Source organism: Acartia tonsa, chromosome 12 (genome assembly GCF_053477335.1).
Source record: "Acartia tonsa isolate MP-2025a chromosome 12, ASM5347733v1, whole genome shotgun sequence".
NCBI lineage: Eukaryota > Metazoa > Arthropoda > Copepoda > Calanoida > Acartiidae > Acartia > Acartia tonsa.
The window spans coordinates 6174456-6188070 of NC_137271.1; the positions used below are offsets into that span (position 1 = coordinate 6174456).

The window sequence follows — 13615 nt, forward strand, 5'->3', positions numbered from 1 at the left end:
CAAATTAGCTTGATGTCTGTTCGTCTGTCTGTCTGTCTGAAGCATAAGATCTCGGTAACCGCTTAATCGATTGGGCTCTACTCTTCAAGGAATATACCTACTTGTCCTGGGCTGGTTTTATGCTATTAAATTAAGTTTGAAATAAAGTAGTAAGGTTTTTAAAGGTCCTAATTACAACTGAACCTATTTTGTTCTCCCTCTGAGGAAAGTTTTATTTAGACCCAAAAGTATTTTTTTTCAAAGTCAAATTTTACTGTCAATTATTGAGTAATTGCTTTTTTTATAAAAAATAATGATTCTCTCAGACGCGTAAATCATACTTAGACAACTATATAATAGCTACATTACAATAATTAGAATGAAGAACAATAACTTGAAAGATTGAAATATCCATATGATAATCCCAAGTAATGGGGACCTATTTCGTCTGCTAGCAAATTACTTTCTGCCTTGTCTTTTATTATCGACTAGACTGTGTTTGTATTTCCTATGCTATTGTCTGATATTCAAAGACCCATTTGACAAATGGAAAAGGGTCTCCACCAAGTGGGTAGGGTAAGATATAGCTCGTGCCCCCTCTATTCTTTTACTTTAATCATACAATGTATTTTTACAGCTATTATAGTATCATTTTCATATAATGGTAGATATAACCCTTACAACGACAAAATTGATTTTTAAAGGGGAAGGGGCCCCATTCTAAGAAATTATGCTTTATTTTCATTGTTTGTTTAAAAACAAGGACAATTTTGTGCATAAATTGCACGGGTAAAATGAAACTTTAAAAAATAAGAAAAATTTGAAATGTTTATTGATTTATTTAAAGCAATTTTATATATTAAATAAGTCTTTGTATGCAATTCAAACGTATGTTACTTTTTAGATTAACTTGGTTAAACATTCACATACTTTAGATATAGTGTACTATGAACACAGTAAAAGTGTCTGACTATGACGTCAGAAAAAATTAACAATTAACCAATGAGAAGCCAGTATTCACAATGGTAAAATATATAGCGGCCTCTCATTGGTTAATTGTTAATTTTTTCTGACGTCATATTCAGACACTTTTACTGTGTTCTGTACTATCGCCAAAAAATAAAGTTTCTATAAAAATGTAATCTGTGTATTTCCCTTATCTTATAAATAGAGATGTGAAATATATAAATTAATATAGCGGACGTACATGCATCCCTTTTTATATAGTAGCTTCGCTACTAATAAAGTTTGCATAATAATGTAATTCACTGGGGATGTGAATTTAGGTATAAAATGTAATCATAGCTCACAAACGGACGTACTTACATTATCTAGTTATAGAGTATCTTCGCTACAACTAAAATTTCCATAACAAAGTAATTTACTCCTCTGTTGTAGTGAATTAAGGTGTAAAATGTAACACCATAGCTCATACGGACGAACATACTTTTTCTAGTTATAGAGTAGCTTCGCTTCTACTAAAATTTCCATAATAATGTAATTTACTCCTCGTGTGGTGTGAACAGAGGTGTAAAAATATAATTGCTGCGCTTACAATGTAACACAATATTTTGTTTGGTTTCAAACAGCCTAATTTCATTTGATATTAAGAAGTGGTGCATATAAAAAAGGATGACACCATCCATAAGTAGCGAAGCACAAAAAAGCATAAATTGACAAACGGACAACGTGAATTAAGCAATTGTTCAGTGGTCATACAAAAGTCTTTTGATGCATGACCCATGGACTGTCAGACCTAGATATTCTTTGGAAAATAATCAAAGCAAATATAATAAATACGTTCATGATAATAAGGTCCTTAGAATGTAATCGTTCACAGGAACGTTTTACCGTGAAATGCACCTGATCCCGTAGTTTTGTAAGAGCATATGAAAAAATTACATTATTAAGCTCGCTGTTGGTATTTTCCTGCCATTATTTGTCATAAAAGAGACACCTTTAAAATTATTTGTTGATGTATTTTTATGTAATAATAGGTACGTACAGGGAAGGGATAAAACTATTTTGGGAATGGTACCACCACCCTACCATATTATGATTATCTTAGAGATATATTTTACAGACCAAAATCATGGAGGAATCAGGGAGATAGAGAAAACTATTAAACCTTAATTATTGAGTAGCAGCGCTAAAAATATCATAACCAACCTTATAGATATATTTTCAAAGAGACCCAAATCATGTAGAAAGGAATCAGGGAGGGAGGGAAAGCTGTTGGAAGATTTTGTGGATGTTGGCGACTTCAAAATACCTGAAACAAACAAAAATAATTATATTTCTTGGAAAAAAAATTCTAAAATAATCCTTATATGAAAGTAACAAAATGTTTGTCTGTCTATCTGTAAAGTTAATTTTCTTTTTGTATCTAAAGTTCAAAGTTGATTGTTGATATACCACCTTCCCTTCCTTAAAGTGCCTCTAGAGGCCTCTAGGGGCGTAGCTTCTAGTTCTATAATATAAAGTGGTAAGGTTTATTTGTCTATCCGTTAAGATCTGGCTTGATAATCAATAGATTGAGTTCTCCTTTTCAGAGAGCTTAATTTAGGTCCTATGCAGGTTTTAAGCTACCATTTAAAAAAAAAACGGATACTGGTAGAGTCTCAGCCGTTTTTAAAGATATATGATAGATATTATACATTGTTTTCATTATCAAAATTTACATCTAAATTCCAGTAGTTTTTTATCTATCATCAATAAAAGACATTTTATTCCTAGCAAAATTGAAAATCATCAAGAAACTCTTCCAAAAAAGTTAAACTTTAAAAGAAAGAATTATTTTTATATCAAGATTTAAATGTTATAAGATAAACAAGGATAATTCTTTATTATTTAACTATATGTACAGTGTACACCCCTAGAAGCCTTTTGGGTGGGGTGTCACTGTCAACCCACCCCCACATTCAATCTTATTTTATTTCAATTTTGAGGGGAATGAACATTTTTCCAGGTCCGTTTTCTCTTGGGAGGGTGGTGATACCCTCCCCAAGGACCTATGAGAATCTATACTGTAAAGGAAAATAATATCGGTTCAGCGAGATCTTTTGGTACAAACAGAAAGACATCCTGTTACTTATTTGAGAATAGTAACAAAAATATGTTATACTTTGCACTATTAATTGTGTTTTGCTAATTATGGATGTTGTTATCCTTGTTTTAATGTTTTGGGGTGTTTGGGGACAAATACACCCACTGGTATTTATTAATTATTAATTACAACCCTAAATCTTAAGGAGAGATAGAAATGTTGAGGACGCGTCTGAATGCATTACAGACAATCAACCGACAAAAACAATATCCCTCTACTATGTTAGTTTGAAGAAACACTTCATAAGACATAAAGGCATAAAGCAAGATTTTGTCTTTATGTAAGATTTTATAATAGAAATAGAAGAGTAGAAGAATATTATGAACCCTTTTTTCGTCAAATCTAAAAGAGAACATTCCTAGCAGACAAAAGTATTGTTTACTTTCGACTCAAGCTGATGTGGATTCTTAAAAAATGATAGACTCGCTATTCGATAGTGAGGCAAAATTATTTTTGTGAAAAATCATCCAAAAGCACATTAAAAATCTACAAAAATTAAACAAAATCATATGTTAATAACCCTCTTAAGATTTTATTTCATTTTTGTAAATTTTTTTATTCGATTTTGGAGGATTTTTCACAAAAATAATTTTGCCTCACCAGCGAGTTGCCAGCCTAAATTTTTTTTTAAGAATCCAACTTTGTTTCAAGCTTTCAAATTGTAAACGAAATTTTTGGGCAATTAATTCTGATTCCGCAAAGCTTTCTACTAAGAAAATATACTGTTAACAGCTGACTTTTATGTATGTATGAAATGAAAAAAAACATGCCTTCGTAGGAAAATGTGTACATAATTTCAACCAATGAGATCCAATGTAAATTCCGATGCGATTCTCCTATTGGCTCAATCAGACATTCCCTCTCTTTCTTAGTACCTTTATTGATTTTATGAACATCATAATTTTTCATTTGATGTTTCCTCATTTCCGTAAAACTCAATTTTTAGCAGAAAGTTATTTTAATGCGTGAAAAATTATCGTATTAAAAAGGGAATTAAATGAAGTGATATATTTTCTTAGCTGCTTTTAAAGATAGAATTTTGAAATAGAGTTTTCTATCAGCAATGCAGGGGCGTTCAAGCTTTTTTATTTGGGGGGGGGGGTAAATTTTTGAAAATAAAAATTTTGGGGGTGTCTTGCCTACGGCAGCACTAAGCTCATTTTGGGGGGGGGGGAGTAGTCTTTATTTTATAAAGGCATTTTTTTATTTTTTTTGGGGGGGGGTTAAAAATTGAAAATCAAAAATTTTGGGGTTGCCTACGGCACCCCCAAATTCATTTGGAGGGGGTAATCACCCCTTTACCCCCCCCCCCTTGGACGTCTACGCAGCAATGTATTAACATTGGCTGAATAATAGGCGCATTTATTTCTAAAAATTTTAATTAGTTTCTTTGCCCCTAGCCTCTAGGTAAGGATGACAAAGCTCAATAAAATAGCTTAAATCCATCTCAAGATACTTATGAAATGCTTACTAGAAAAGTGCAACCACTTTCCGAGATCTTTAGCTTTAGACAAAAATACATTAATACTTTACATTATAGGATACTAGCGGCTTTGCCCCTAGCCTCTAGGGGCTTTGCCCCAAGAGGTAATTAAGAAAAATTTCCCAGTATGAATTTCAAAATTTTCGGGAAAACAAAATTGGAACTGCCCTGGACTGGAACAGTATCAAATTTTTAAAAAATGGGGGGGGATTTTTTTGTTTTTTGGGGGGTTACGGGTGTCCCACCCCCCAAGAAAATAGCTTAAAACCACCACAGGACCAATAGGTATATACCCTGAAGAGTAGAATCCAATCGGTTCAGTTGTTACCGAGATCTTAAGCTTCAGACGGACGGACAGACAGACGGACAGACATCATTCTACTTTGTATTATAGATTATAGAATATAAACATTAGATTCTTTGTTTAAACTCTTTTTTCTATTATATCATCTAGACAAAAATTAAGACGGTATGAATTTTTTTAACTGCCTGTAAAACTTTTCATTAAAACAAAAATCATCATGCTTAAATATTTAAACCAAAAGAATTATAAACTAGAGACTTCCCTGGTATATATACCAAGTAAGGAAAGATTAATGTTAGAATCATTCTTTCGATCTTAAACCTACTATAAAGATTCTTGTAATTATGAGAAATTATCATTTCAACAAAAACTATTTTTTTATTAATTTTTAGATGGTAATTTATACATTTTTTAATTGTGATACCTAGGACGATATAACACTATTATAAAAAGGTTTCGAATTAGGTTGTTAATCTATTACTGACTGAGAATGTTGGTTTTTCCCTTTTATCAAAATGCTGATTTTGTGATCTCAATAGTGGAAAGTTAGAGGGGGAAATTTTTTCTTAGAGAGGGGACGATGGGCTGTCCCTAAAGTTTTAAATAACGTTTTCTTATTCGTTGGCTTAACAACTTTGGGGACTTTAGTGAATTTTGATTTGTTGATTCATTAAGTTGAGTGTCCAAACGTTTCAACTACTAATTGTTATCTACAGAAGGTGTAATTTTGTGTATCATTACTGGGGATATATATCAATTTATCTCCACTGTCTTTTCCCTTTAGATCCCTGGTAATATCCCGACCTAATACAAATATTTAGACACTAAAATAGAACATGTAAAGTATTAGCATAAGATTAAGTATTTTATTTTAACATTTTATGGGTTTTTTACTACTTTAGAATTGACACGATTTAACAATTCTTAAGATGTATTTTTTAAACAGTAACTTTTATCCTATTATATAAAGTAGTAAGCGTTTTTTGTTTGTTCTGAAGGATCTCGCTAACCGCCGAACCGATATTGTTCTCCTTTACAGTGAAGCTTCTTAAAGGCCCTGGGAAGGTTTTAAACTATTTTTGGAGAGGGTGTCTTCACCCTCCCCCCCCCCCCCCTAAAATATATTTTTTAACTCTGTGAAACTCAAATTTAAAATGGTATGAGGTCAATTTTTCCCCCTCCTACCAGTGCCCCTAGAGGCTTCTAGGGGCTTAGCCGCTAGTTATTAAATATAGAGCTACAGGGATAGTTTAATGGTAGATAAAAATTTTGTCATTTTTTGACTTTTGCTTGTGTAGTTTTGAATTTGATTATACTAGTTTGGAACCAACCAATCAAAACTCCATAAAAGTACCTATAGTTTGTGAAACAACGAATAAAATAACGTAGTTATACAATTTTGGGTATCAGTACAATTTCCAGCCCTATGTCCCCATTTAAAAATTAAAGGCTTTGATGCAAAGATCAGTGACGCAGCCTTCCACCAAATTTATGAAAAACCTTGGCGTTATCCTCTTAGAAATTTTTTTTCAATTTTGTAAATTTGAGTACCCCCCCCCCCCCCCCCCCCCCGACAACGGTCTGGATAGAACGACGGAGGAAAAGTTCCGCAATTCAATTTAAGTTTTTCCTTCTTTGCCTCAATCAAATCGCATTTAGATAGAGGCTAGAGCATATTCATCTAGGCATAGGTAGGGGGGTTTGCGTGTAAAGGGGGAGGCAGAAAATTGAAACAGTATAAATATTTAGGTTGATAGCATATTAATCATTAGTATTTTGTCAGTGGGCAAAATGGCAACATGTAGCGGAAGTAATGGCGTTCAGGGTGGTCAACATGGAGACAAGGGTGTTGGAGGAGGAGCTAAGGGCAAGGGAGATATTAGAGGGCAGAAAAGAAGATACAAAGAAAGAAAGAGGCTTGCCAAGAAAATGAAGATGGCAGCTATGAGTGGGAACCAGTACCCACGATGCGACTTTTTTATAATTTAAGTTTAGTTTAGTTTAGAGAGCCGGGCTGAGCACACGTATCTAGCATTCGTCCTCTCCCCGCCCTAAATGTGTTAGCTCATTCTACCCCCCCCTCTCTCAAACTGGTCCCCCTTTCCCCACTGCCCGTGGTCACTCCGCAGATGTGGAAGGGGAAGACACTGTAGCCAGATGGGCACCTCGTATTTAGGCCTGGCAATGTGTAATGTTAACGTATCGGTTAATTGTTAACATGTGAATTATATAATTAAAATGCTTTTTTTTTTTTACTAGCATATACGTGTACCCTAACTAATCGCTAAAAAACATTTTTAAGACATTAAATAGTGAAAAATTACGATTCCAATTTAATTTGTCGGTCTGGCAACAATCTTAGTACCGCAAACGTACAATTCTCTGATTGGCTGTAAAGAAACCAAACCCTAACCCTATTGGCTGACAATCGTACGCGCCACACCATTGGTCAATTGCCCCACGCTTCTCACCAAGAATAGTTCCGCCATACTCATTCCATCATGGCCTGCAACGCGTGTGACAACCCAGAATATTGGGCAAAATTTAAAATGAATCTGAACGAAACTTTAGACACTAAATTTAGTGAATATGATGAAAAAACAGCCAAGGTAAGAGACAATCTCATTCATAATACTTTCGCCAGCCACAAAAACGAAATAAATGTTTTAAATTCGAAAGTTACTGATATTAACAATAAATTGGAATCATTAAATGGAATCGAAAAATTCGCCGACGTCAAAACCATAAACAGTGAACAAAAAGCGATTAGGGACACTATAAATATTCAAAAAGACCGTTTACTCACATTTGAACAGTCTAGGGAGAATTTTATAAAGTATCAAATGCTACAAAACTCGGTAAGGGAACAGCGTGATAGGGACTGGGCCTGCAGGGTTACCAACTTTCAACAGCCATGGAGTCGTGAAAATATAACCGAGTATATTATTTTCAGAAATCTTATCAGACCGACGCTAGAAGATGCTGCCAAGCGGGGCCAGCTCGAGTATATCCCTACCCATTTCAACGATGTCGTCGAGCGCTCTCATATGCTCCCGTTTTCAAAGGGCCAGATCCCCACCTTCATATTCAGATTCACATCAAGATGCTACCTGGACGCATGGATGAACAATAAAAAAACTATACTCGATCGCTACAACTCCGACATCAAACGATTCAACGCCAAGAACAACGTCTCTCCTGTTCCATTCTACCCCAACAGATTTGTGCAGGTTAAGCAAGATATGACCGACTTAAACCGCAAAACGATGACCTTTGTATACGCCACGAACTTGGTATCACGTGCAAAAGTTGCGGGACAGCATGTCCAATTTCAGCTGAAGTCCGGAAGTAGATGGATCAGAGTCCAGAACCCGTTTGGTAAGAACCTGCAAGAAATGTCACAACCAATACCTGGAAGCCAAGACCTCTTTTTACTCGACACACCACCAGTCTTACAATTCAGCAGATTACCCCCAGCCGAGAGATCAACCTTTTTTTCGGACCTAGAAGAACTGTCAGAACAAGACTTCCAGCTACCCTACCAGCATTCATCAACAACGACAGCACCACCACCACCGTCATCATCAACATCAGCACCCTCTATCAACGATCCTGTTGCCTTTCCACCAATTATCGTCATAGACGAAGGAAACGCCACCAGAGACACTACTGCTACTGCTGCAACCACTACTACTAGCGCAGCCACTGCTGCCACAACAGTAAACGTTTCAGATCTTAATCCTGCTGCCGCTGCCGCTACCGCTACCGCTAGCACTGCCGTAGCCACTGCCGCTACCACAGCCACAGCCACTACTAACGTCTCCACCCCTGACTCTGCCGCCGCTACAGCCGCAACAGCTGCCACCGATACAGCCGCCACCAGTTCTGCTACACAGCCGACACGAGCCGTCATCATTGACCAGAGCCCAACACTCGAGGATTCCATTGCTACAAGAGCAAAAACAAAGGAGACCAAGGAGCCGAAAGACGCAAAGCCCAAACGTAATGTATCCAAGCCGGTAATATCTAAATAAGGAAAAGTATCATCCTATTTTAGGTACCTACCCACTTTTACTATTATTATTATTGCTACTATTGCCATACTCAATTGTCTAAGTATAATTTCTCTTGAACATATTTATATTTTCCTCTTATATTTTCTAGACATATGAAAATATTAACTGATTAAAATAACGTCTTCCAAAACAGTAATAGCTTGAGATAGTAATTAAAATTGTAATTATGGAATTGATTACTCCTAACCTCCGTATTAAAAATATTTTTATTTTTATTGCACCAGTAATGAGCAAGGGGATTTCACTATATGAGCCCCACATATGTGTTGCCACCCCCAACACACGAGACTAAACCCAAAAGATATTAACATCTTCTATATCTTTGATATATTTTCGCATGCGATAACTTTTTTATTGTACATATCTCTATTATTTTTGTTTATATGTATACTTATAACTACTGTGTTTCAGAAGTCCATACCAGACGTCAAAACTAATCCTCCTGCAGTGCTCCAGAATCAACCCAACGACGACCGACCTCCCTAATGAACAACTTAATCAGGATAATGGTAGTATTAACGATAACCCCAGCCTAAACCTCTTGAGCCCTATATACGGAGATTACTTTAACGATTTCGAAAATGAATTTGGTATTAATTGCGTTTTTTCGGATGAACAAGGAGTTATACAGAAAATTAAAACTTTTAATGAAAATCTTCTCTCAATATTTAGTCTAAATTGTCAGTCTCTACATTCTAAATTCGACAATATCGTCTCTACAATAGACTCTTTCTCAACAAATGAAATTCACTTAAACGCACTCTGCTTCCAAGAACTTTGGCTTAATAACGATGCAAATATGGATAATTATAGGATTAATAATTATGATTGGTATACAAAACTTAGGAAAAAAAGTAGGGGGGGAGGGGTGGGCATCCTTGTAAGCAAATATTATAGGGTAGACAAACTATTTGACAAATTCTGTTTTAAAGAAAATATCCTCGAGTCGATTTGCTTAAAACTAACATATAAAAATTCAAAATTTTGTGTATTAAATTGTTATCGCCCTCCCAACCAATCCAATGATGAAATTGAAGAGTTCTTTGAAATTTTCCTTGATCTAATTGATAAAATTACTGCATTGAATTTACCTTATTTCATAACCGGTGATTTTAATTTTGATTTATTTAAACTAAATAACCTCAATAGTAATTCAATGAGAATAATTGAAGCTTTTTCATTTAACGGAATTATTAATACTATTACACGAGCAACCAGAATTACCAATCATTCAGCGACTCTTTTAGATTTATTTGGCGTAGGAAACTTTATCCAAAATTTGATGTCTTCATTTGTCTTAACAACACAAATTTCCGACCACCTGCCTATTTTAAATGTATTTAGAATAGACAAAGTAAATAAGCCAAAACTGCCTGATTTTTTTGAAAAGAGAGAACTCAACGACGAAAACTTTGATTCATTAAACTATGCTTTATATCATACTGACTGGAACAATGTATTAAACCAAGATGATGTTAACTTAGCTTATAATAACTTTCAAAAAACTTTCCTAAAACTTTTTAACGAAAAATGTCCAGTCAGAAAAAAACGTAAAAATAAGAGGACCCAGCCCCAGCAGCCTTTCATGTCAGACCATTTACTTAGATGTAAATTACATAGAGATTCTCTTCATAGGAATTTTTTAAAAAACATTTCACCAGAAAATGAACAAATTTATAAAGTCTATCGTAACAATTATAATAGGCAGGTCAGGAAAGCAAAAACTGATTATTATCGTAAGCAAATTAGGGATGCAAATGGTGATGGGAAAAAACTATGGAAAACTTTAAAAGAAGTAATAGGCTTCAATAAAATATCTTCTGAATGTTCCTATCTCCAAGTAGGGCCAAACAAAATAGAAAATGAACAAGAAATTGCCAATGAATTCAATCGTTATTTTAGCCAAATCGGCTCCTCCTTAACCCCTGAAATTCCTGAAACACCCAAAAGATTTTATGAATACTTACCCCCCCCCCATGCCAAGATTCTCTTTTTATTGAACCTCTGTATCCTTTCAAAGTTATTAATATCATTAGAAGTATTAAACCGAAGCGCTCCACAGATATCAACGATATCTCGATGTTTGTTCTGTCTCGCTGTGCTGACACCATAGCCACCCCCCTTACACACATTTACAATTTATCAATCCAAAATGGCATCTTTCCTGAAAATATGAAAACTTCAAAGATTATTGTCCTTCACAAATCAGGGTCACTCAGCGAGGCAGACAATCATCGAGGAATTAGTTTAATAGATAATTTCTCGAAACCCCTGGAAAAACATATCTGTGACTCTTTGGTCACATTTCTCGAAGATAGATCTTTTTTTAGCGAGCGTCAATTCGGTTTTATAAGGGGGATATCTACCTATCATAATTTATTGAATTTAAGTACTTTGATTACACAAGCATTAAGTCGGAACACTTCCTGTATGGCCATTTTTTTGGACATAAGGAAGTGTTTCGATATGATAGATAGGGATATCCTCTTTAGTAAACTCGAGAACTCAGGGATTAGAGGGGTCGCACTTAATTGGTTCAAAAGCTATTATGCCAATAGAAAACAACGTGTATTTTTTAAAGGCTTATATTCCACTACAGTCGAATTCATTATTATAGGAGTACTCCAAGGGTCAGTCTTGGGCCCAATTCTATTTCTTATTTTTATAAATGATCTTGTTTCTTGCAGTGAAGAAATCCTAATTAACCTTTTTGCAGATGATGCCGTAGGTTTTTTAGAAAAACAAAACATTATTCAATTAATTAATCGGATCTACTGCAGTTCACGGTAAAATATTGCTGGTAACGCAATTTTCCAAAAATCTATTAATTTTAAAGGCTGCTAGCTGCAAAACGGCTGAACCTACAGATCATACCTGCACACTGTTTTAAGTGGCATAAGAAGGCCTTCAAATAATCTGGAATAGCCATGAATCAATAATGCATATTTATCTCGCAGTGCAGAGAAATGCGCGAAAAAGACCTATTTTACGCGTTTTTTCTTCAGTGAAGCTTTCCCTGTGCATTATTGGATTTTGGCTATTCCAGATTATTTGTAGGCCTTCTTATGCTGCTTAAAATAGTGTGCGGGTATGATCTGTACGTTCAGCCGTTTGGCAGCTAGCAGCCTTTAAAATTCATAGATTTTTGGAAAATTGCGTTACCAGCAATATTTTACCGTGAACTGCAGTAGATCCAATTAATCTAGCAAAAGACCTCATACCCAAGCTGACCCAATGGTATAACTCCAATAATCTACTTATACACCCCCGTAAGACCAAATGTATGGTATTCTCCTCCCCCCGAGAGGTGCTTTCCCCCATTGAGCTCGAAGCCAAAACCAACTTTGAAGTATTTATTAATATGAACAATCACAATGAAAATGACCAATCAAAGATTACTAAGTTGGAATTGGTTAACGGGACCAATGAGGGAAGCATTAAACACCTAGGCGTACTTATTGATGAAAAAATGAAATTCTCATATCATCTAGACAGAGTTTACAGTAAAGTATCCAAAATAATTTATAGCATGAAAGTAATGAAGCACATTTTAGACAAGAAACATTTGAGACTACTCTACACTTCCTATGTGAAGTCGAATATCGAATACTGTTGTCTTCTGTTTACCGCCTGCCCTATGTTTTTACTTACACCAATAATCAAATTGCAAAAACAAGCCTTAAGGATAATTGAAAACCTCCCCAATAGAGCGCATACAGCGCAATTATTTAAAGAAAACAATATCCTCCCATTTAACCTTTTGATTGAATTTAATGTGTGCAAATTTATGCATAGCTACAAACTTGGAAATTACCCTAGAATTTTTGATGGGACTTGGAACTTTATCCAAGATAGGCATACTTATGGCACGCGGAACAGAAACAACTTTGCCTACGAACCGAATGTAAATAGAAACTTCCTCCTGCACGCCCCTCTAAACGCATTTCCAACTATTTTTAACAGCCTACCAAATGAAATAAAATCTATTGAAAACAAAAATCTCTTCAAGAAAAAATGTTTTAGTCACTTTCTAAACAAAATTGAATTCTAAAAAACTTTTTTACATGTGCAAATTAAAACTTTAATACTTTAATACTAAAATTCTTAAAATTTTTCTTAAACCTCTTAATAAATGCAGGAAAGTTTTTCTTTTTCTTTATGCAATTTTCTTTATGCAATTCTTTTCTTTATGCAGTTTTTTTTACACAAATTTTCTTTATACAATTTTCTTTATACAGTTTCTATTTATGCGGTTTTTCTTTAGGCAATTTTTCATCTTAGCAAACAGCTGACTTCCCCCCCCCCCACCTATTTTCATATCTACAGGCATAGGTTCCGTAGGAACCGCATTCACAAACCAAAGTGTAGAGTAGCCTTAGCCTCAGCCTTAACATTAACCTTTAACTTTCGTGAACTCTGTCTCAATGATAGTCTAAGTAGGACCTGCACTTATAACTAACCAAACAATGTTTTCACCCCCCCCCCCCCACCCCCCCCCCCCCCGCCCATAATTGTTTTAACGCACGAACTCAAATTTTTTTTTTCCCTACTCTTCATGTATTTTATTTTATATCTTTTAATATTTTAACGCACGAATAACCTAGAATCTAATCTTTCCTTTCAACCAACATGTTTTTATATTTGATCATAAATTTACATAATATTTT

General features: G+C 34.9%; 1 protein-coding gene across 1 annotated transcript in view; it reads right to left on the reverse strand.

The window, feature by feature from the left end:
* Positions 1 to 13615, reverse strand: part of LOC145333519 (uncharacterized) — a 109106-nt gene that overhangs the window by 53077 nt on the left and 42414 nt on the right. Inside the window, exon 6 of the mRNA XM_080178678.1 lies at positions 2149 to 2251. Within this exon, the coding sequence (XP_080034804.1) occupies positions 2149 to 2251 (103 nt within the window). The remainder of the gene's footprint in view (positions 1 to 2148; positions 2252 to 13615) is intronic.